Source organism: Salmo salar, chromosome ssa13, assembly GCF_905237065.1.
Source record: "Salmo salar chromosome ssa13, Ssal_v3.1, whole genome shotgun sequence".
Lineage (NCBI taxonomy): Eukaryota > Metazoa > Chordata > Actinopteri > Salmoniformes > Salmonidae > Salmo > Salmo salar.
The window spans coordinates 101,054,939-101,080,317 of record NC_059454.1 but is presented as its reverse complement, the minus strand read 5'-3'; the positions used below and the strand labels follow the sequence as shown (position 1 = coordinate 101,080,317).

Here is a 25,379-nt window from a genome sequence, read left to right as displayed (position 1 = left end):
AAAGACTGAACGACTGGGTCGCGTCTATAGATACAAAAGAAACAGACTGAACGACTGGGTCACGTCTATAGATACAGAAGAAACAGACTGAACGACTGGGTCACGTCTATAGATACAGAAGAAACAGACTGAACGACTGGGTCGCGTCTATAGATACAGAAGAAAAAGACTGAACGACTGGGTCACGTCTATAGATACAGAAGAAACAGACTGAACGACTGGGTCGCGTCTATAGATACAGAACAAAAAGACTGAACGACTGGGTCGCGTCTATAGATACAGAACAAAAAGACTGAACGACTGGGTCGCGTCTATAGATACAGAAGAAAAAGACTGAACGACTGGGTCGCGTCTATAGATACAGAAGAAAAAGACTAAACGACTGGGTCGCGTCTATAGATACAGAAGAAAAAGACTGAACGACTGGGTCGCGTCTATAGATACAGAAGAAAAAGACTAAACGACTGGGTCGCGTCTATAGATACAGGACTGAACGACTGGGTCGCGTCTATAGATACAGAAGAAAAAGACTGAACGACTGGGTCACGTCTATAGATACAGAAGAAAAAGACCGAACGACTGGGTCGCGTCTATAGATACAGAAGAAACAGGACTGAACGACTGGGTCGCGTCTATAGATACAGAACAAAAAGACTGAACGACTGGGTCACGTCTATAGATACAGAACAAAAAGACTGAACGACTGGGTCACGTCTATAGATACAGAAGAAACAGGACTGAACGACTGGGTCGCGTCTATAGATACAGAAGAAAAAGACCGAACGACTGGGTCGCGTCTATAGATACAGAAGAAACAGACTGAACGACTGGGTCGCGTCTATAGATACAGAAGAAACAGACTGAACGACTGGGTCGCGTCTATAGATACAGAAGAAACAGACCGAACGACTGGGTCGCGTCTATAGATACAGAAGAAAAAGACTGAACGACTGGGTCGCGTCTATAGATACAGAAGAAAAAGACTAAACGACTGGGTCACGTCTATAGATACAGAAGAAACAGACTGAACGACTGGGTCGCGTCTATAGATACAGAAGAAAAAGACTGAACGACTGGGTCGCGTCTATAGATACAGAAGAAAAAGACCGAACGACTGGGTCACGTCTATAGATACAGAAGAAAAAGACTGAACGACTGGGTCGCGTCTATAGATACAGAAGAAACAGGACTGAACGACTGGGTCGCGTCTATAGATACAGAAGAAAAAGACTGAACGACTGGGTCGCGTCTATAGATACAGAAGAAAAAGACTGAACGACTGGGTCACGTCTATAGATACAGAACAAAAAGACTGAACGACTGGGTCGCGTCTATAGATACAGAAGAAAAAGACTGAACGACTGGGTCGCGTCTATAGATACAGAAGAAAAAGACTGAACGACTGGGTCGCATCTATAGATACAGAAGAAAAAGACTGAACGACTGGGTCGCGTCTATAGATACAGAAGAAACAGACTGAACGACTGGGTCGCGTCTATAGATACAGAACAAAAAGACTAAACGACTGGGTCGCGTCTATAGATACAGAACAAAAAGACTGAACGACTGGGTCGCGTCTATAGATACAGAAGAAACAGACTGAACGACTGGGTCGCGTCTATAGATACAGAAGAAAAAGACTAAACGACTGGGTCGCGTCTATAGATACAGAACAAAAAGACTGAACGACTGGGTCGCGTCTATAGATACAGAACAAAAAGACTGAACGACTGGGTCGCGTCTATAGATACAGAACAAAAAGACTGAACGACTGGGTCGCGTCCATAGATACAGAAGAAACAGACTGAACGACTGGGTCGCGTCTATAGATACAGAAGAAAAAGACTGAACGACTGGGTCACGTCTATAGATACAGAACAAAAAGACTAAACGACTGGGTCACGTCTATAGATACAGAAGAAAAAGACTGAACGACTGGGTCGCGTCTATAGATACAGAAGAAAAAGACTGAACGACTGGGTCGCGTCTCTGGCAACCAAACCATCAGAACGAACGACCAGCCTGCTTGGGTAGCAACCCTAGATTTGTTTTAGAACTATATTTTATGGAAGGATGAAATAATGTGAATAAATTAATCAAAATAACGTTTTTAATGAAAGTATTTCAATCATTATTTGAATATGTTGGTAACCCGTTACGGTAACCCGTTACCTGAATATGTTGGTAATACGGGGTAATCCGTATAAAAGTGATAATGCCCTCGAAGCCGGTGTTTGGAGGATACATTGGCTAGTCACGAACTTTCTAGATAACACAAACAGCCTAACAACACCCATGACATTATATCCTCCAAAACCAGCTTCGAGGGCGTTATCACTTAAATAACAGACTGTCTGTGATCAATACTAGCCCCATGCTGCAAGGGCGTGCATGTGTGTGTTGTAGAACAGTGTCTGTTAAAGTAAATGTCCAGTGAAAATCTCACTTTTAAAAGTTCATATTCTGTTAACTCATAGCCAAATAATGTTGTTGACTCGTCCTTTGTGGCCAAAGCATAAATTTGAGAAAAAAAAACACTTAAAAAAAAACAATCTCAAAGTTGTATCTCAAACAGACAGTTTTAAAAAACACTATTTCCTCATAGATGATGATGTCATCCCTCCTAAGGAGGATGTGCTGGCCAATCAGCGGTCTACTCGCATTAATATTTGTAGTGACCGGTATACACCCAAACCATTCTATTGTTGGGGTACGCCCATACCATTCCAACACGGAAAATATGCTTTTTAACTTCATTACAATTCTTTGGAAGGAAAACAATTTCACTCATATTGCAATTAATTATAGGTCATATTTCAAAGAAATCTGGAAACACTGGACATTTACTTGTAGATTATTAGCCTACAGTGGAGCAGCATAGATAGAGATGCTTACAGAGGACACAACTGGCAGTGGGTGTGAAAGGTCACTGCTGTCATACACAGAGCAGATGAAGGGAAGACCCTAAATCAGGGCTAGGCCACTAGATTCAGCTGTGGGATGATTTTTGTCAGCGGATGGTCGGGGGGCTGGAACATAATTATAATAATTTGTAAAATGCAAATTGACCACAACTAAGCCCAAAAATAGATTGTATTTGAAAATAAAAATAATTTCATTACCTTGATTACATTGAAACACAATCACGTCTTTTTTTTCAGGGGAATACTTGGTGAACAGATTTCCTATTTATTTATTGTTTTGGCTACATTCCCAGTGATTTTTGCCTTAATTTTTTATTATATTTTCACAAAAACTACCCGCCCCCCCCCTAAACCGACTTGCGGGTCGGTTTAGGCCCACAAGGCCGTCTGTTACCGACCGCTGCCCTAAACGGTCCTTATGTTATTAACTGTTAGGAGTCAACCTTCACTGACAACTGTTCTCCCTGTCTAGTGGCTTGATCTATCCAGGCTTAGCTCATGTTATCAAACACCCTGGAAACTAGACCAATCAAGCGTGTGTGTGTGTGTGTTTACAGCAGGTGTATGCGTGTATGTCTGTAAGAAAGAAAACAATTAGAAGGAGCAAACAGGAGAAAGGGAGACAATACGACAATGTGACTTGTTCTCTTGTCAGACAGAGAGGCTAGCTGCATACTGCTGGCTCTTTGATTGCTGTGTGGTTTCCATCTTGGTGGAGTCATTTCCATGGTTAAGTGCCTGTCAGGCCCAGTTCATTTTCTTCCCCTCTGTAGGGCTAATGATTTCACTACGGGCAGCGGAGGACAGGACAGACTGCATGGGGCTCAATGCTGCAAGAGAGCCATTTGTATCACATTCAAAGGAAGACACACATACACACACACACACACACACTGGAGCTTTCTGCAATTTGTATCACAATTATAGGCAGGCAGGACTCAGTCACAGTGGTGTACAGCTCTGCTCTCATTGCTGACTAGACGAAGGGTAGCTGGAGTCTAAATATTTTGCGTCTGACTTGGGGAAAAATGTCAGCGAGTTCTCTCTTTCAATCACAGTTTCGACAGGAGTGAATATGAGGCCTAGTCTTGTGTCGCTGCAAAGTCAGTTCCTCTCTGAAATGTAGAAATGTCATCATACTGGTTACAGCATCTCACTCTCTCCAGATGATTTGGTGTTTTGCCAAACTAGTAGGTTTCCTGTTTGGCAACTTCTGTTCTTTATGTAACTACATTCCCTTTATGAATACTGGCTCACTGTGTTTCTCAACTCGAGTTGAGATGCCCAACCTCTCCATTCTATACTGAAAGTTGTTACCACCCACCCACATCTTCCATCCCCCATTGTTGTTGACTTGCAGACTAGTTTACATCCTGGTTTGGTTTTGCATAATGGTTCCTGAGAGGGCGAGGTCACTTCCTGTTGTGAGACTGTGACATGTGACATGGCATATCTGCCCAGTATCACTGTGGGTTGAACGTAAACATTCCAGCCTGGACCCAGATCTGTTTGTGCTGACTTGCAAACTGCTATGGTCACAATGACTGTTCACAATGACCATAGGAGTTACATACAGCACAAACAGACCTGAGACTAGGCTAGAGCCGTTACAGTTGATAGAAAACTGCACTTCCCATTTTGGGAACCAACCACCATGTGTGACTGTAAACCAATGGTGTTTTGTGTTACAACAATCCTTAACGACAGTCTGGAAAGCTCCTCCATACAGCTCCTGGTGGTGTGGTGTTGTTTTAGTAGCGCTCTCGGTGGTGTGGTGTTGTTTTTAGTAGAGCTCTCGGTGGTGTGGTGTTGTTTTTAGTAGAGCTCTCGGTGGTGTGGTGATGTTTTAGTAGCGCTCTCGGTGGTGTGGTGTTTTAGTAGAGCTCTCGGCGGTGTGGTGTTGTTTTAGAAGAGTTCTCAGTGGTGTGGTGTTGCTTTACTGTTCTGTTCCAAGATAATGGGGTTGCTTGGTAGCGTTGCATGTGGCTGGTGGCTAGTTAAACCCAGAGTCATATATTTAAATACATGGCTCTTGAAAAACCATAAAGTGCCCCTGTGGCCTCACTGACATAGCAGTGGTATGTGGTGGTTTTATCTATAGCAAAGCAGCACTCAGTCAGTCAGTCAGAGCAGCTAGAGACCAGAGCAAGCTGAGAGGATATACTGCTGGTTGGGGAACCTCCTCCTCTACTGGGATGTGTCTATAGCACCCAGTCAGTCACACTGCAGTCAGAGAGGGCAGGTTCTGGTAGGGCAGCGACGACAGATTCAGGGAGAGAGTGTCAGCCTCTTATTTGATGCGTATGTTTTGAGAGGCGGGGAACCATACAGGACAGGGTGGAGAAGTTTAGTCTGGCTGATGCTGGTCTGTCACTTTAGCCAGGCAAGGAGAGGTACGGTTACATCACAGCTATACCGCTGCTGTTTGGGACAAGAGGTCCCGAATGTATGTGCTCTCTGCCCTCTTGACACATGTTACTGGTGTGTGTGTTCCTGCCTGCGTCCTGTCCACCTCTGGTTCTTCCACCTGCCAGCCCATAGCTGCCCAGTTGACCTAATCCATGGTTGTTTTCCAGGGAAACCACGACCACTCCCCTCATGGTTGGATTAATGCAGATGACCACCGGAATTAACAGGTCAAACTTTCCACCGATTGACACTCCCCTCGTTAATCTGTGATACATGATGAATGATGATTATGAGTTATTATTCTGCCAGGCTAAATCCTTCCATTAACATAGTGAGAGGAGCAGACGAAGTGAGAGAGAGACGAGGTGAGAGGAGCAGACGAAGTGAGAGAGAGACGAGGTGAGAGGAGCAGACGAGGTGAGAGAGAGACGAGGTGAGAGAGAGACGAGGTGAGAAGGAGACGAGGTGAGAAGGAGACGGGGTGAGAAGGAGACGAGGTGAGAGACGGGGTGAGAAGGAGACGAGGTGAGAAGGCGACGAGGTGAGAGGAGCAGACGAAGTGAGAGAGAGACGAGGTGAGAGAGAGACGAGGTGAGAGGAGCAGACAAGGTGAGAGGAGCAGACGAGGTGAGAGAGAGACAAGGTGAGAGAGAGACGAGGTGAGAGGAGCAGACGAGGTGAGAGAGAGACGAGGTGAGAGAGAGACGAGGTGAGAAGGAGACGAGGTGAGAAGGAGACGGGGTGAGAAGGAGACGAGGTGAGAGACGGGGTGAGAAGGAGACGAGGTGAGAAGGCGACGAGGTGAGAGGAGCAGACGAAGTGAGAGAGAGACGAGGTGAGAGGAGCAGACAAGGTGAGAGGAGCAGACGAGGTGAGAGAGAGACAAGGTGAGAGAGAGACGAGGTGAGAGGAGCAGACGAAGTGAGAGAGAGGCGAGGTGAGAGGGAGACGAGGTGAGAGGGAGACGAGATGAGAGAGACGAGGTGAGACGGAGGTGAGACGGAGACGAGGTGAGACGGAGACGAGGTGAGAGGGAGACGAGGTGAGAGGGAGACGAGGTGAGAGGAGCAGACGAGGTGAGAGGAGCAGACGAGGTGAGAGAGATGAGGTGAGAGGAGTTTGACGAGGTGAGAGAGAAACGAGTTGAGGAGCAGACGAGGTGAGAGGGAGACGAGGTGAGAGGGAGACGAGGTGAGAGGAGCAGACGAGGTGAGAGAGAAACGAATTGAGAGGAGCAGACGAAGTGAGAGATAAACGAGTTGAGAGGAGCAGACAGAGAGACGAGTTGAGAGGGAGACGAGGTGAGAGGGAGACGAGGTGAGAGGGAGACGAGGTGAGAGGAGCAGATGAGGTGAGAGAGAGGTGTGTTACAGGGAGAGCTGACAGACAGATAGGCCAGGCTCGAGTGGGCAGCAGAATCATTTAGGCTAGATAAATCACAGAAACTGGAGCAGGCCGTTTTTGAAAATGCATGTCTCTGTGTTAGTGTATCTGTCTGTCAGTATGTGTGTGTAACTGTCAATGTGTCTGTGTAACTGTCAGTGTGTGTGTGTGTGTGTGTGTGTGTGAGTGTGTGTACATAACAGCAGATAAAAACAAGCTTCACATCAGTGGTTTTTCCACAGCGCTCCTCCCAGATCATGAAATATGAATAAGGCCCGACTGTCTCGTCTTCAGCTTATCAATGTGCTCTCCTCTCTCTACCTGCAGACAAAGACTAGGCCATAATGCTGCTGAGGTGTGTGTGCACTAAAGTAGGAAAGGGGGTGAGGAGCGGTCATGTATTGTAGCTGTAGGATCATTATTAAGGAGGGTTTTGGTAGATAATATACTATTGTCTGGATGCATTTGACTGATCAGTATTTTTCCTTTCTCTTTTTCCTTCACTCTCTCTCTCTCTCTCCCTGTCTCTCTTGCTCTGTCTCTCTCTGTCTCTCTCTCTCTGTCTCTATCATCCATCCATCCTTCTTTCTCTCTCCATTTCTCTCTCTCCCTCCAGGTGAGACAGAGGAAGTCCGGTCTGTAGTCTGGGGGGCTCGGTGAGAGGGGAGCGTATAAGGAGAAGTCAGAGAGCAAAGGAAACCCCTGACCTGTCCTGATAACACAGAGTCACACCGGCAACGCACCCGGAAACTCACCCGGCAACACACCCGGAAACTCACCTGGCAACGCACCCGGAAACTCACCCGGCAACGCACCCGGAAACTCACCCGGCAACGCACCCGGAAACTCACCCGGCAACGCACCCGGAAACTCACCCGGCAACGCACCCGGCAACGCACCCGGAAACTCATCTGGCAACGCACCTGGCAACGCACCCGGAAACTCACCTGGCAACGCACCCGGGTCACAAAAGGAGACAAACAAGGAGCCCCCACTCCTCCTGCAGGCATGGTAAGGTGTGTGTGTGTGTGCGTGTGCGTGCGTGTGCTTGCATGAGTGTGTGTTTCTGCTTGTGCAAGTGCTTCCTGTCAGAATGTGTATGATGAGTGAGGAGTATCAATATGTTAATCTATTCTGTTAGACAGTGAAAGCTGCTTACTATTTTCTACAGTAGACATACAGCTCAATACAGTTATTGAGTTATTGTTCAGCAGAGATACTTGTTTAGTAGATAACACCCTGGGAAGTCTGCAGCATCGATGCTTTTTCTTTTTTTCCTTTTTTACATATTTTACTAGGCGGTTCAGTTGAAAACAAAGTTATTTACAACGATGGCCTGGAAAGAGGCAAAAGGCCAGCGTTGTGAAGACAGAGTTGAAGAAGGTGGATGTTGAGGTGTGTAATATTACTCTGATCAGTAAGACAACAGTGCACCTAGACTTGGGCCATGACTTGGTTCATCAACAGGGAGAGAGAGAGAGGGAGAGGGGGGAGAGGGGAGAAATAGAGAGTACAGGAAGTGAGTGAGAGAGGACTTCAGGAACACATTAGAGAGAGGAGAGGAAGAACGAAATGGAGAGAAGAAGATAGGAGAAAACGAGCGAGGTAGGGAGAGAGAGGAAGGAGAGAGAATGAGAAAGGAGAGGAAGAGAACAAGGGACGGAGGGTGGAGGAAGAGAGGGAAAGAGAGAGAGAGTGGTGGAGGAAGAGAGAGTGGTGGAGGAAGAGAGAGTGGTGGAGGAAGAGAGAGAGTGGTGGAGGAAGAGAGAGAGTGGTGGAGGAAGAGAGAGAGTGGTGGAGGAAGAGAGAGAGATAGGTGGAGGGAGAGAGAGAGAGAGAAGTCGAGGAAGAGAGAGAAGTCGAGAGAGAGAGTGGAGGAAGAGAGAGAGGTGTAGGAAGAGAGGGAGAGAGATCAGGGATTGATTAATGGTTCTTACCCCTAACTGAAGTTGAGCCCCAGGGGAGCGCAGACAGCACCATGAATTATTAAAACCTGGGGGGGGGGGGTGGAACGAGGGCAGGAGGTGTATAGGGGGCGTTCATAAATAACCCTGGATAATGAGGGCTGTGCTCACCATAGCTAGGCTGTTTAGGAAACACACACAGATAAATGTGCAGACACACACACACAACCTCACCACATACATCACCACCCCACACCACTCCACACCACATACTAGGGTTGGGCGGTATCCAGCGTTCTATACCTTCATGCTGTGCCATCCCAGGATATACGGTATTACCAGTAGTGCAGACAAGGGGCTCTATACATTTTTTTAAATGAAAAAATACCCCCAAAACGCCACTTACCAGAAGGAAAACAAAGTGCTAACAAGTACTAAGGATTTATCATAGCAGATACTAGGTAAATGCTAACGAGCGCATGAAAACATTTATTACTAGGACAGACAACCCAGTTCATAAAGGTATGCAAGTATCTCAAAACGCAGTTTGTAGCACGCACAAAACAAATATCTTAATCCAGGAGGGGATTGTCTCTACTGCTGCTACCAAGAAGCTTGATCTTGCAAACTAACGTTAGCCACTTAGCTAACATTGGCAAGTTCGCAAAACCCAGCTGGAGAGAATTCATTTGGCACGCCTTAGATAGTTAGCTTAATAGTTATAAGAAATTAAGCTGTAATGTAGTACATATATCACTACATTAGTAGTGAATTTCATACAAGTGTAACTTGATCACCTCACTTAAGTTGCGCTGCGTAGATGACTCACCTCACGAAGCTCCCATTTTGTTCTTTGTTGCTTCTTTCAAACCGCTGTTTTGGGAAACTAGTACCGGTTTTGGGGCAGCAGGTAGCCTAGTTGCCAGTTGGGCCAGTAACTGAAAGGTTGCTAGATCGAATCCCCGAGCTGACAAGGTAAAAAATCTGTCGTTCTGCCCCTGAACAGGCAGTTAACCCACTGTTCCTAGGCCGTCATTGAAAATAAGAATTTGTTCTCAACTGACTTGCCTAGTTAAATAAAAAATTCTAATTAAAAAAGCTTCATAATGAAAAAGCTTCATAGTACCGGAAAGCTTCATACTACCGGTAAGCTTCATAATGAAAAAGCTTCATAGTACCGGAAAGCTTCATACAACCGGTAAGCTTCATAATGAAAAAGCTTCATAGTACCGGAAAGCTTCATACTACCGGTAAGCTTCATAATGAAAAAGCTTCATAGTACCGGTAAGCTTCAGAATGAAAAAGCTTCATAGTACCGGTAAGCTTCAGAATGAAAAAGCTTCATAGTACCGGTAAGCTTCAGAATGAAAAAGCTTCATAGTACCGGAAAGCTTCATACTACCGGTAAGCTTCATAATGAAAAAGCTTCATAGTACCGGTAAGCTTCATAACAGGCAAATTATCTAACAGGCAAAATGATGAACACGATCTGCTTTATCTATTACCTAGTGCACAAGTTGACTGCAGGTATTTATTTTAAAAGTACTAATATTCAAAGCCCAAAACACGTCATTAACCAGAATGCTAACAAAATGCTAATATGTACGAAGGAGTCCTCATAGAGAATGCTAACTAAATGCTAACGAGTGCATTGCGAACATTTTGTGCAGTTATTGACCTAAACTATATAAGTATAAAAGTAACTACTCACATTTTCTGCACGCACAAAACTAATATTAGGCAGCAAGGCTTTTGATCCAGGAAAGGATTCTCTGCTGTTACCTCGCAAATGCTTGATTTTGGAAGAAGCTAACCACTTTGCTAGAAAGCGAACTAGCTACTAAATTAGCAAACCAAATGCACAACTGCAGAGCATTTAGCAGATTTTAGACAGTTAAGTTAATAGTTATAAGATATCTAGCTGGCAAACATTTAGTTGTGAATTCCATACCATACTTAGATCACCTGGCGCATGCTGCATGACTACAAGGCTCTGGTCTTTCATTGTTGTGTGCTTGTAAACAAACACCACGTGACTGGGGACTACCATATGCTACATATTAATGTGACAGGTGAAATGAAGAACGCAATGTTCTTTATCTCCTAACATATTGCACAAGTTGACTGCAGGTATTTACTTGAAAAGTAGCTACAAATATTGAAATTTATAAAAAATTATTTTAAAAAGAAATAGTTTCAATGGTATTGAAAAACCATCCCGTGGCTTTTTCCAAATACCCTGGTATTCGGTATATACTGTATACCGCCAAAGCCTACCACATACCACAGCACAGCACATACTCCACACCACAGCACACGACACCACAGCACACCACATACCACACCACAGCACACCACATACCACACCACAGCACACCACGCCACACTATACCACACCACACCATACCACACCACAGCACACCACAGCACACCACAGCACACCACGCCACACTACACCACACTACACCATACCACACCACAGCACACCACAGCACACCACATACCACAGCACACCACGCCACACTACACCACACCACACCATATCACACCACAGCACACCACAGCACACCACATACCACACCACAGCACACCACGCCACACCACAGCACACCACACCACATACCACACCACGCCACACCACACCACACCACATACCACACCACAGCACACCACACTATACCACACCACACCATACCACACCACAGCACACCACAGCACACCACATACCACAGCACACCACGCCACACTACACCACACTACACCATACCACACCACAGCACACCACAGCACACCACATACCACAGCACACCACGCCACACTACACCACACCACACCATATCACACCACAGCACACCACAGCACACCACATACCACACCACAGCACACCACGCCACACCACAGCACACCACACCACATACCACACCACGCCACACCACACCACACCACATACCACACCACAGCACACCACATACCACACCACATACCACAGCACACCACGCCACACCACACCACACCACACCACATACCACACCACAGCACACCACATACCACACCACAGCACACCACATACCACACCACACCACAGCACACCACATACCGCAGCACGCCACACTACACCACACCACAGCACACCACATACCAGACCATACCACACCACACCAAAGCACAGCACAACATACCACAGCACAGCACATACCACACCACACCATACCACACCATACCACACCACAGCACACCACACCACACCACGCCACGCCACAGCACACCACATATCACACCACAGCACGCCACGCCACACTACACCACACCACATACCACACCATACTACACCACACCACACCATACCACACCACAGCACACCATACCACACCACAGCACACTACAGAGCCCTGCTTCTTTATTGTTTTTTAATTCGATTTTATCATTTGTGTGTAGACAGACAGACACAGACAGACAGACACAGACAGACAGACACAGACAGACAGACAGACAGACAGACAGACAGACAGACAGACAGACAGACAGACAGACAGACAGACAGACAGACAGACAGACAGACAGACAGACACATTCCGTCTAGCATCTATATCTCTATTGACTTCTCAGGGAAGTCAATTGTTATACTCCTCAGTTCCTCCTCAGCTCTGCTCTGGCCAGGACAAAATGAATATCATTAGTTAAGTTACCTGGGCTCATATTCCAGAAGCATCTAAATGTGCTGATCTAGGATTAGGTCCCGCCTGTTATTCATTATGATTTAAAATATCAAAATCGATCCTAGTTTTGTATTGTAGTTCTGGAACATGGAATATTATCATTAGGTATGCGCTTAACAATGCACACTGGGTATTGTAGTGTTTATGGTAGAAGTGTGTAAAATGGCAGTTGCTGTCAGGACCTCAAACAGAGCTAGGACTTACTGATTGTGTGTGTGTGTGTGTGTGTGTGTGTGTGTGTGTGTGTGTGTGTGTGTGTGTGTGTGTGTGTGTGTGTGTGTGTGTGTGTGTGTGTGTGTGTATACAGTATACTGGATCTCTCATTGTCTCTCTCTATACCAGATTTATAGTGGTTGACTGACCCCACTCGCTGAGACTAAGTAATTGGGAAAAGGATCCGGCTTTCCGTGTGTGTGCATTCTGTGTGCGTGTGCCTTCCCTGCGCATGTGTGTGTGTGGTAATTCGAAAGGTTGTTAAAACCACAATAAAACGGGGCCATCTTTTCTGCAGGAGCTACCAAGCGTTGTGCTGATAAATCACAGGCTGAATTTTTTATGCAATCTGCCCGGGGCTGGTCCTATCCCTCTCCTCTCTCCTCCATGTCACTCTGCTGGCCTGCCCTTCCACGACCCTGGATACATTCATCACACACTGTTCACCCAATACTCTCTATGGCCATGTGACACACACGCACAAGTGTGCGAAACACTCCACATGGCACACACACACAAACATTCCTCACACACGATACATACCTCTACACTTTACACTCACAATGGGAATGGTACACACACATCACTGAACAGTATGTGCATTGTTCCCTAGAGAGCAACTCTCTCTCTCTCTCTCTCTGCTCTCACTACACACTAGTTATTGTATACAAAACGTTAAAATGAAGTTAGGGTCCTTAACGTTAAGAAAATCCCTATATTTAAAAACATATATTTTTTCTTCACAATATTAAAATCACAGTGCAGCTGGCCTGCCTGCTCTTTCTCTTAGCTAATGATGCGAGAGTGTGTTCAGTCTTCGGTCTATTGCATGTAGAATATCCTAGCCTATTAATGGCACTGATGTTTTTGCTTTTCTAGTCTATTCATTGATGATAGGCCCTGTTTTACAGAAGTTGCGAGACATTGCACGCCAAAAATTGCGAAATACGTCTGCCTGGTGGCCGACCTGCCTTCTACTGTGTCCCTTCCCTCTCTCTCCGTCCTTCGCTTGCTCGTTATGAAAGATGCAAGTGTTTGTTCTCGGAAGTACTTCAAAAATCCTGAATCTTAGGAGTCGATTCCTGGCAGAAGATGTTTTCTTTCTAGTAAACGTCTTCGTAAGTCACGGTATTTAACAAACTTTAAAGTACTTTTTTAGGAGAAAGTGGTCTTTAGATTATTTGATTGACAGTTCTGGTCGCCTATTGATGGACGTTGTCCCGCTGTAGAAGCGGCATTCCTTTACAGACAAGTAAAATGCCCGTTTAGTTGCGCTTCGAAGTTATCTCCAGAGAAGGTTTTGTGTCGGCATTTAAAAGCCGTAGTGTATCCTTCCAGACAGACACACATGCCGTAGCCGAGGCGCTTTCAAGGGTATATGACTGCGGTCATACATACATAATAGGACCATTGTTCTGCATTGACGTGGAATTTTCAGATTTTTTGTTGTCATTTTAACAGAAAAAAATGGCTGTTTAAACATTAATCAAAATATTCCATTTGTCACATTCCTAACCGCACACAATCTCTTGACCTTGACACCTGGTCAGCCAGTTTATGGGGGAATAGTGAGGGTGTGTGTCTGTATGTGTGTGGGAACAGGGCTTTGCGTGCTAACAGACCAGTAAGTGGTTAGCGTGCTAACAGACCAGTAAGTGGTTAGCGTGCTAACAGACCAGTAAGTGGTTAGCGTGCTACCAGACCAGTAAGTGGCTGGACTGAAGATATTATTATTGGAGGGCAGTGCTGCACATTCACTACACAGCACAGCTCCACATGTATTACACTGTCTAATGTGTTTATGTAATGTGGCTGACTGGCTTCAGCCGCAGTGGAGCGGTAAATGTCCGGTGTAATTGGTTTGGTGTAAAAGCAAGCATAGAGCAAAGGTAAATACAACACTCTTGGCAGTTGGAACGCATACACATACACACACACACACAACAACATACTCGCTTCGCAGAGTCCACTGTGTAAACACAAAAACACAGACACAGTACACACCTCCATTTCATCTCACAATTATTAAATACAGTAGTCAAATAAATGTTAGTAATTACAGGTACACCGTCCCACACTGTGGTTGCGCTACAGCTCATGTCCTAAGCAACAGACTGACTGATAGCTGTGAAAGTGGTCGTCTGTGGTTTGCCTGTACATACATTGCATTCGGAAAGGATTCAGACTCTTTGACTTTTTTCACATTTCAATACGTTACAGCCTTATTCTAAAATAGATTTGTTTAGCAAATTTATAAAAAATAAAAACAGAAATATCACATTTAAATAAGTATTCAGACCCTTTACTCAGTACTTTGTTGAAGCACCTTTGGCAGCGATTACAGCCTCGAGTCTTCTTGGGTATGACGCTACAAGCTTGGCACACCTGTACTTGGAGAGTTTCTCGCATTCTTTGCAGATCCACTCAATCTCTCTCAAGTTGGATGGGGAGCGTCGCTGCACAGCTATTTTGAAATGAAATGAAATCAACGTTTATTTGTCACGGATGCCGAATACAGCAGGTGTAGACCTTACAGTGAAATGCTTACTTACAGGCTCTAACCAATAGTGCAAAAAAAGTGTTAGGTGAACATTAGGTAAGTAAAGAAATAAAACAACAGTAAAAAGACATGCTATATACAGTAGCGAGGCTATAAAAGTAGCGAGGCTACATACAGACACCGGTTAGTCAGGCTGATTGAGTGGTATGTACATGTAGATATGGTTAAAGTGACTATGCATATATGATGAACAGAGAGTAGCAGTAGCGTAAAAGAGGGGTTGGTGGGTGGAGGGTGGTGGGACACAATGCAGATAGCCCGGTTAGCCAATGTGCGGGAGCACTGGTTGGTCGGCCCAATTGAGGTCGTATGTACAGAGAGTAGCAGCAGCGTAAAAAGAGGGGTTGAGGGGGGCACACAATGCAAATAGTTCGGGTAGCCATTTGATTACCTGTTCAGGAGTCTTATGGCTTGGGGGTAAAAACTGTTGAAAAGCCTTTTTGTCCTAGACTTGGCACTCTGGTACCGCTTGCCATGCAGTAGTAGAGAGAACAGTCTATGACTGGGGTGGCTGGGGTCTTTGACAATTTTTAGGGACTTCCTCTGACACCGCCTGGTGTAGAGGTCCTGGATGGCAGGCAGCTTAGCCCCAGTGATGTACTGGGCCGTACACACTACCCTCTGTAGTGCCTTGCGGTCGGAGGCCAAGCAATTGCCGTACCAGGCAGTGATGCAACCAGTCAGGATGCTCTCGATGTTGCAGCTGTAGAACCTTTTGAGGATCTCAGGACCCATGCCAAATCTTTTTAGTTTACTGAGGGGGAATAGGCTTTGTCGTGCCCTCTTCACGACTGTCTTGGTGTGTTTGGACCATTCTAGTTTGCTGTTGATGTGGACACCAAGGAACTTGAAGCTCTCAACCTGCTCCATTACAGCCCCATCTATGAAAATGGAGGCGTGCTCGGTCCTCCTTTTCCTGTAGTCCACAATCATCTCCTTAGTCTTGGTTACGTTGAGGGATATGTTGTTATTCTGGCACCACCCAGCCAGGTCTCTGACCTCCTCCCTATAGGCTGTCTCGTCGTTGTCAGTGATCAGGCCTACCACTGTTGTGTCGTCTGCAAACTTAGTGATGGTGTTGGAGTCGTGCCTGGCCATGCAGTCGTGGGTTAACAGGGAGTACAGGAGTGGGCTGAGCACGCACCCCTGGTGAGCTCCAGTGTTGAGGATCAGCGTGGCAGATGTGTTGCTACCTACCCTCACCACCTGGGGATGGCCTGTCAGGAAGTCCAGGATACAGTTGCAGAGGAAGATGTTTAGTCCCAGGGTCCTTAGCTTAGTGATGAGCTTTGAGGGCACTATGGTGTTGAACGCTGAGCTGTAGTCAATGAATAGCATTCTCACATAAGTGTTCCTTTTGTCCTGGTGGGAAAGAGTAGTGTGGAGTGCTATTGAGATTGCATCATCTGTGGATCTGTTTGGGCGGTATGCAAATTGGAGTGGGTCTAGGGTTTCTGGAATAATGGTGTTGATGTGAGCCATTACCAACCTTTCAAAGCACTTCATGGCTATGGACGTGAGTGCTACGGGTCTGTAGTCATTTAGGCAGGTTGCCTTTGTGTTCTTGGACACAGGGACTATGGTGGTCTGCTTGAAACATGTTGGTATTACAGACTCAATCAGGGACATGTTGAAAGTGTCAGTGAAGACACCTGCCAGTTGGTCAGCACATGCCCGGAGCACACGTCCTGGTAATCCGTCTGGCCCCGCAGCCTTGTGTATGTTGACCTGTTTAAAGGTCTTACTCACGTCTGCTACGGAGAGCGTGATCACACAGTCGTCCAGAACAGCTGATGCTCTCATGTAGAGGTCGACCGATTATGATTTTTCACCGCCGATACCGATTATTGGAGGGCCCGGAAAAAACCCCGATGCCGATTTATTGGAGGACCAAAAACACGATACCGATTTTTATTTTTATTTATTTGTAATAATGACAATTACAACAATACTGAATGAACAATTATTTTAACTTAATATAATACATCAATAAAATCAATTTAGCCTCAAATAAATAATGAAACATGTTCAATTTGGTTTAAATAATGCAAAAACAAAGTGTGGGAGAAGAAAGTTAGTGCAATATGTGCCATGTAAAAAAGCTAACGTTTAAGTTCCTTGCTCAGAACATGAGAACATATGAAAGCTGGTGGTTCCTTTTAACATGAGTCTTCAATATTCCCAGGTAAGAAGTTTTAGGTTGTAGTTATTATAGGAAGTATAGGACTATTTCTCTCTATACGATTTGTATTTCATATACCTTTTGACTATTGGATGTTCTTATAGGCACTTTAGTATTGCCAGTGTAACAGTATAGCTTCCGTCCCTCTCCTCGCTCCTACCTGGGCTCGAACCAGGAACACATCGACAACAGCCACCCTCGAAGCATTGTTACCCATGCAGAGCAAGGGGAACAACTTCTCCAAGTCTCAGAGCGAGTGACGTTTGAAACGCTATTAGCGCGCACCCGCTAACTAGCTAGCCATTTCACATCGGTTACACCAGCCTAATCTTGGAGTTGATAGGCTTGAAGTCATAAACAGCGCAATGCTTGAAGCACAGCGAAGAGCTGCTGGCAAAACGCACGAAAGTGCTGTTTGAATGAATGCTTACGAGCCTGCTGCTGCCTACCACCGCTCAGTCAGACTGCTCTATCAAATCATAGACTTAATTATAATATAATAAACACACAAAAACGAGCCTTAGGTCATTAATATGGTCGAATCCGGAAACTATCATCTCGAAAAGAAAAAAAATTATTTCAGTGAAATACGGAACCGTTCCGTATTTTATCTAACGGGTGGCATCCCTAAGTCTAAATATTCCTGTTACATTGCACAACCTTCATTGTAGTGTCATAATTACGGAAAATTCTGGCAAATTAGTTCGCAACGAGCCAGGCGGCCCAAACTGTGCAATGAACGCAAGAGAAGTGACACAATTTCACCTGGTTAATATTGCCTGCTAACCTGAATTTCTTTTAGCTAAATATGCAGGTTTAAAAAATATATACTTCTGTGAATTGATTTTAAGAAAGGCATTGATGTTTATGGTTAGGTACAGTCGTGCAACGATTGTGCTTTTTTCGCAAATGCGCTTTTGTTAAATCATCCCCCGTTTGGCGAAGTCTGCTGTCTTTGTTAGGAAGAAATAGTCTTCACAGTTCGCAACGAGCCAGGCGGCCCAAACTGCTGCATATACCCTGACTCTGTTGCAAGAGAAGTGACACATTTTCCCTAGTTAAAATAAATTCATGTTAGCAGGCAATATTAACTAAATATGCAGGTTTAAAAATATATACTTGTGTATTGATTTTAAGAAAGGCATTGATGTTTATGGTTAGGTACACGTTGGAGCAACGTGTACCTAAGCGATTATATACAACGCAGGACAGGCTAGATAAACTAGTAATATCATCAACCATGTGTAGTTAACTAGTGATTATGATTGATTTTTTATAAGATAAGTTTAATGCTAGCTAGCAACTTACCTTGGCTTCTTACTGCATTCGCGTAACAGGCAGGCTCCTCGTGGAGTGCAATGTAAAGCAGGTGGTTAGAGCGTTGGACTAGTTAACCGTAAGGTTGCAAGATTGAATCCCCGAGCTGACAAGGTAAAAACCTGTCGTTCTGCCCCTAAACAAGGCAGTTAACCCACCGTTCCTAGGCCGTCATTGAAAATAAGAATGTGTTCTTAACTGACTTGCCTAGTTAATCTGTTGAGGACAGACGTTCCGCTAGCGGAACCCCGTTCCGCCTGCGGAACCCATAGCCAACAGCCAATGGCATCGCACGGCGCGAAATACAAAACCAACTAAAATACCACAATTCAATTTTCTCAAACAATCAACTATTTTACACCATTTTAAAGATAAGACTCTCGTTAATCTAACCACATTGTCCGATTTCAAAAAGGCTTTACAGCGAAAGCAAAACATTAGATTATGTTAGGAGAGTACATAGGCACAAATAACCACACAGCCATTTTTCAAGCAAGCATATATGTCACATAAACCCAAACCACAGCTAAATGCAGCACTAACCTTTGATGATCTTCATCAGATGACACTCCTAGGACATTATGTTATACAATACATGCATGTTTTGTTCAATCAAGTTCATATTTATATAAAAAAACAGCTTTTTACATTAGCATGTGATGTTCAGAACTAGCATACCCACCGAAAACGTCCGGTGAATTTACTAAATTACTCATGATAAACATTGACAAAATACATAACAATTATTTTAAGAATTATAGATACAGAATTCCTTTATGCAATCGCGGTGTCCGATTTTAAAATAGCTTTTCGGCGAAAGCACATTTTGCATTATTCTGAGTACATAGCTCGGCCATCACGGCTAGCTATTTTGACATCCGCCAACTTCGGGGTCACCTGAACTCAGAATTACTATTAGAAAAATTGGATTACTTTTGGTGTTCTTCATCAGAATGCACTCCCAGGACTTCTACTTCAACAACAAATGTTGTTTTGGTTCCAAATAATCCATAGTTATATCCAAATACCTCCGTTTTGTTCGCGCATTCAGGTCACTATCCGAAGGGTAATGCGCGAGCTCATTTCGTGACAAAAAAATTCAAAATATTCCATTACCGTACTTAGAAGCATGTCAAACGCTGTTTAAAATCATTTTTTATGCTATTTTTCTCGTAAAATACCAATAATATTCCAACCGGGCAACGATGTATTCATTCAAAGAGAGAAAGAAAAACATGGCGAGTTCTCGTGACCGCGCATCTCCAGTCTCACTGTCCCCAGGCTGACCACTTACAAACTCTGCTCCTATACTTTGCCCAGAGACAGCAGACACCCCATTCCACTTTCTGGTGGCTTTAGAGAGCCAATGGAAGCCTTAGAAAGTGTCACGTTACAGCACAGATGCTGTAATTTCGTTAGAGATGTAACAGAAGGACAACAAATTGTCAGACAGGGCACTTCCTGCATGGAATCTTCTCAGGTTTTTGCCTGCCATATGAGTTCTGTTATACTCAGACACCATTCAAACAGTTTTAGAAACTTTGGAGTGTTTTCTATCCAAAGCTAATAATTATATGTATATTCTAGTTTCTGGGCAGGAGTAATAATCAGATTAAATCGGGTACGTTTTTTATCCGGCTGTGAAAATACTGCCCCTTATCCATAACAGGTTAAGAATGATGGAGGCCACTGTGTTCTTGGGAACCTTCAATGCTGCAGAAATGTTTTGGTACCCTTCCCTAGATCTGTGCCTCGACACAAACCTGTCTCGGAGCTCTACAGACAATTCCTTCGACCTCATGGCTTGGTTTCTGCTCTGACGGTGGTGCGTTGTCAGGAGGTGCGTTGTCAGGAGGTGCGTTGTCAGGTGGTGCGTTGTCAGGTGGTGCGTTGTCAGGTGGTGCGTTGTCAGGAGGTGCGTTGTCAGGAGGTGCGTTGTCAGGAGGTGCGTTGTCAGGAGGTGCGTTGTCAGGAGGTGCGTTGTCAGGAGGTGCGTTGTCAGGAGTGTGTTGTCAGTGTGTTTGCGAGATTGTGTGTATGGGAGAATGTGCCTTAGACTTTTATTGTGTTATTTTTGTGTGTGAGTTCATTGTGTTCTTTACTCTCCCCCTCCCCCACAGAGGTCCTTCCGTTCGTTTGGTAATGATGACCGTCACATCATGGCCAAGCACTCCTCCATCTACCCATCATCGTCTGAGCTGGAGGCGGTCCAGACCCTGGTGTCCACCGTGGAGGGTGCCCTCAAACACGTCTCTGATTGGATAGACCAGAGCAACGTTCAGTCAGTGCAGAGCAACAGCCAGACAGACGCAGCAACCGGCCAGACAGACGGTCAGTCCGACGCAGCAGTCGGTCAGCCCAACCCCACAGACAGCCTGGTGCCAAAGGATAGTAGAGGTGACCATGACCTTAACCCTAACGACGACCCCAATGTTAGTCCCAGATCCAGCCCAGATGACTCCACAGACGGCGGCAGCAGGTGGGCATCTGGTTCTAACCGATGCATGCTGGGATATAGGGGGCTGTCTGGTGACTGCTGGTTAGACTAACATTTTTGGTCTTCAGGTCCTGACATATTTTATGATCTTGTTGATTTTATGAGGTTTTTGGGATGACCTTGGTTTAAATAATTGACCTAGGTCTGATAGGTGGTTTAAATGTTTAGAGTGTAACCCGGCTATCTGTCTGTTTTCCTCAGTGAGCCCAGTGGAGGCGTTCTGTGTGGCGTGATGAGGATCGGCCTGGTGGCTAAAGGTCTGCTCATCAAACAGGACATGGACCTGGAGCTGGTGCTGATGTGTAGAGAGAAACCTACAGAGACACTGTTGTGTACTGTCTGTGATAACCTGCCGCTGCAGATACAGGTAAGAGAGAGTGACACACACACACACACACACACACACACACACACACACACACACACACACACACACACACACACACACACACACACACACACACACACACACACACACACACACACACACACACACACACTGTGGCATATTTGGCTCATGTATTCTCCTTCTGTTGGTAAGAAACACTCAACACCTGTGTGCAAAAGGTAGATGGACTTTTGTAATGTAGTAAATACTGGCCCAACATCCTGTAAGAAGTCAGTCAGTCCTCCTTATCACACCATCATCCATCCACAGGGTTCAATTCTCGGGCCGACTCTTTTCCCTGTATATATCAATGATGTCGCTCTTGCTGCGGGTGATTCCTTGATCTACCTCTACGCAGACGACATAATACTCTATACATCTGGCCCTTCTTTGGACACTGTGTTAACAAACCTCCAAACGAGCTTCGATGCCATACAACACTCCTTCCGTGGCCTCCAACTGCTTTTAAACACTAGTAAAACTAAATGCATACTCTTCAACCGATCGCTGCCCGCACCCGCCAGCCCGCCTAGCATCACTACTCTGGACGGTTCTGACTTAGAATATGTGGACAACTATAAATACCTAGGTGTTTGGCTAGACTGTAAACTCTCCTGCCAGACTCACATTAAACATCTCCAATTCAAAGTTAAATCTAGAATTGGCTTCCTATTTCGCAACAAAGCCTCCTCTCATGCTGCCAAACTTACCCTCGTAAAACTGACTATCCTGCCGATCCTTGACTTCGGCGATGTCATTTACAAAATAGCCTCCCAACACTCTACTCAGCAAATTGGATGCAGTCTATCACAGTGCCATCCGTTTTGTCACCAACGCCCCATACACTACCCACCACTGCTACCTGTATGCTCTCGTTTGCTGATCCTTGTTACATATTCGCCGCCAAACGCACTGGTTCCAGGCCATCTATAAGTCTTTGCTAGGTAAAGCTCCGCCTTATCTCAGCACACTGGTCACCATAGCAACACCCACCCGTAGCATGCGCTCCAGCAGGTATATTTCACTGGTCACCCCCAAAGCCAACACCTGCTTTGGCCGCCTTTCTTTCCAGTTCTCTGCTGCCAATGACCGGAACGAATTGCAAAAATCACTGAAGTTGGAGACATATATCTCCCTCACTAACTTCAAGCATCGGCTGTCAGAGCAGCTTACCGATCACTGCAGCTGTACACAGCCCATCTGTAAATAACCCATCCAACCAACTACCTACCTCATCCCCATATTTTTCTTTCCCCCTGCTCTTTTGCACCCCAGTATTTCTACTTGCACATCCTCATCTGCACATCTATCACTCCAGTGTTAATTGCTAAATTGTAATTACTTTGCCACTATGGCCTATTTATTGCCTTACCTTAATTTGCACACACTGTGTACAGATGTTCTATTGTGTTATTGACTGTATATTTGTTTATCCCATGTTGTAACTCTGTGTTGTTGTTTTTGTCGCACTGCTTTGCTTTATCTTGGCCAGGTCGTAGTTGTAAATGAGAACTTGTTCTCAACTAGCCTACCTGGTTAAATAAAGGTGAAATTAAAAATAATAATAAATAAAATTATTGGAACTGTCTTGTAAATTCAACAAAAAAAGAAACGTCCCTTTTTCAGGACCCTGTCTTTCAAAGATAATTCATAAAAATCCAAATAACTTCACAGATCTTCATTGTGAAGGGTGTTAACACTGTTTCCCATGCGTGTTCAATGAACCATAAACAATTGATGAACATGCACCTGTGGAACAGCTTACAGACGGTAGGCAATTAAGGTCATAGTTGTGAAAACTTAGGACACTAAAGAGGCCTTTCTACTGACTCTGAAAAACACCAAAAGAAAGATGCCCAGGGTCCATGCTCATCTGCGTGAACGTGCCTTAGGCATGCTGCAAGGAGGCATGAGGACTGCAGATGTGGCCATGGCAATAAATTGCAATGTCCGTACTGTGAGACACCTAAGACAGCGCTGCAGGGAGACAGGACGGACAGTTGATCGTCCTCGCAGTGGCAGACCACGTGTAACAACACCTGCACAGGATCGGTACACCTGAACATCACACCTGCGGGACAGGTACAGGATGGCAACAACACCTGCCCGAGTTGCACCAGGAACGCACAATCCCTCCATCAGTGCTCAGACTGTCCGCAATAGGCTGAGAGAGGCTGGACTGAGGGCTTGTAGGCCTGTTGTAAGGTAGGTCCTCACCGGTCCTCACCAGACATCACCGGCAACAACGTCACCTATGGGCACAAACCCACCGTCGCTGGACCAGACAGGACTGGCAAAAAGTGTTGTGGTTTTGTCTCACCAGGGGTGATGGTTAGATTTGCGTTTATCGTCGAAGGAATGAGCGTTACACCGAGGCCTGTACTCTGGAGCGGGAGCGATTTGGAGGTGGAGGGTCCATCATGGTCTGGGGCGGTGTGTCACAGCATCATCGGACTGAGCTTGTTGTCATTGCAGGCAATTTCAACGCTGTGCGTTACAGGGAAGACATCCTCCTCCCTCATGTGGTACCCTTCCTGCAGGCTCATCCTGACATGACCCTCCAGCATGACAATGCCACCAGCCATACTGCTCGTTCTGTGCGTGATTTCCCGCAAGACATGAATGTCAGTGTTCTGCCTTGGCCAGCGAAGAGCCCGGATCTCAATCCCATTGAGCACGTCTGGGAACTGTTGGATCGGAGGGTGAGGGCTAGGGCCATTCCCCCCCAGAAATGTCTGGGAACTTGCAGGAGCCTTGGTGGAAGAGTGGGGTAACATCTCACAGCAAGAACTGGCAAATTTGGTGCAGTCCATGAGGAAGAGATGCACTGCAGTACTTAACCTCTCTTGGGCAGGTGGGACGCTAGCGTCCCACCCACGGTTCACACTATTCAACAGCCAGTGAAAAATCAGGGCGCCAAATTCAAATCAACAAAATGTCATAATTCAAAGTTCTCAAACATACGACTATTTTACACCATTTGAAGTTCTCCTTAATGTAACCACATTGTCCGATTTCAAAAAGGCTTTACGGCGAAAGCATAAAGTTAGATTATGTTAGGACAGGTACAACACAAGAAAAACCACACAGCCATTTTCCAAGCAGGAGAGGGGTCACAAATACCAGAAATTCAGCTAAAATTAAGCACTAACCTTTGACGATCTTCATCAGATGACACTCCTAGGACTCAATGTTTTGTTCGATAAAGTTCATATTTATATCCAAAAACAGCATTTTACATTGGCGCGTGATGTTCAGAAAATATTTTGCCTCCAATACTACCGGTGAATCAGCACAACAATTTACGAAAATACTCATCATAAACATTGATAAAATATTCAACTGTTATTCAAAGAATTGTAGATAACCATCTCCTTTATGCAACCGCTGTGACAGATTTCAAAAAAGCTTCACGGGGAAAGCACACTTTGCAATAATCTGAGTACGGCGTTCAGAAACTTACACTAGGCAATACAGATACCCGCCATTTTGGAGTCATCTAAAATCATAAATAGCGTTGTAAATATTCACTTACCTTTGATGATCTTCATCAGAAGGCACGTCCAGGAATCCCAGGTCCACAATAAATGTTGTTTTGTTCGATAAAGTCCATAATTTATGTCCAAATACCTCCTTGTTGTTTGCCCGTTCAGTAAGCTACTCCAAATGTAGGAAGCGCGCCCAAAATGTAACGACGAAAAGTTAAAAAAAAGTTGTATTTACGTTCGTTGAAACATGTCAAACGTTGTATAGCATCGATCTTTAGGGCCTTTTTAACATAGAACTTCAATAATATTCCAACCGGACGATTCCAATGTCTTGAAAAACTTCAGAGTGTTTTCTATCCAAATCTACTAATAATATGCATATTCTAGTTCCTGGGCCC

At 45.1% G+C, this 25,379-nt stretch overlaps 1 protein-coding gene across 8 annotated transcripts in view; it reads left to right on the top strand.

Moving 5' to 3' along the window:
- strbp (spermatid perinuclear RNA binding protein) overlaps positions 1 to 25,379 on the top strand; it is a 184,504-nt gene that overhangs the window by 101,615 nt on the left and 57,510 nt on the right. For 6 of the 8 annotated variants that reach the window (XM_045692186.1, XM_045692191.1, XM_045692190.1 and 3 more), the window contains exons 3-5: positions 7,333 to 7,727; positions 20,729 to 21,087; positions 21,307 to 21,472. In XM_045692186.1, the coding sequence (XP_045548142.1) occupies positions 7,725 to 7,727; positions 20,729 to 21,087; positions 21,307 to 21,472 (528 nt within the window). In that variant the 5' untranslated portion in view covers positions 7,333 to 7,724. Of the gene's footprint in view, positions 1 to 5,500; positions 5,561 to 7,332; positions 7,728 to 20,728; positions 21,088 to 21,306; positions 21,473 to 25,379 lie in introns of all 8 variants that reach the window. The other 2 variants (XM_045692188.1, XM_045692187.1) reach the window with 1 other exon arrangement.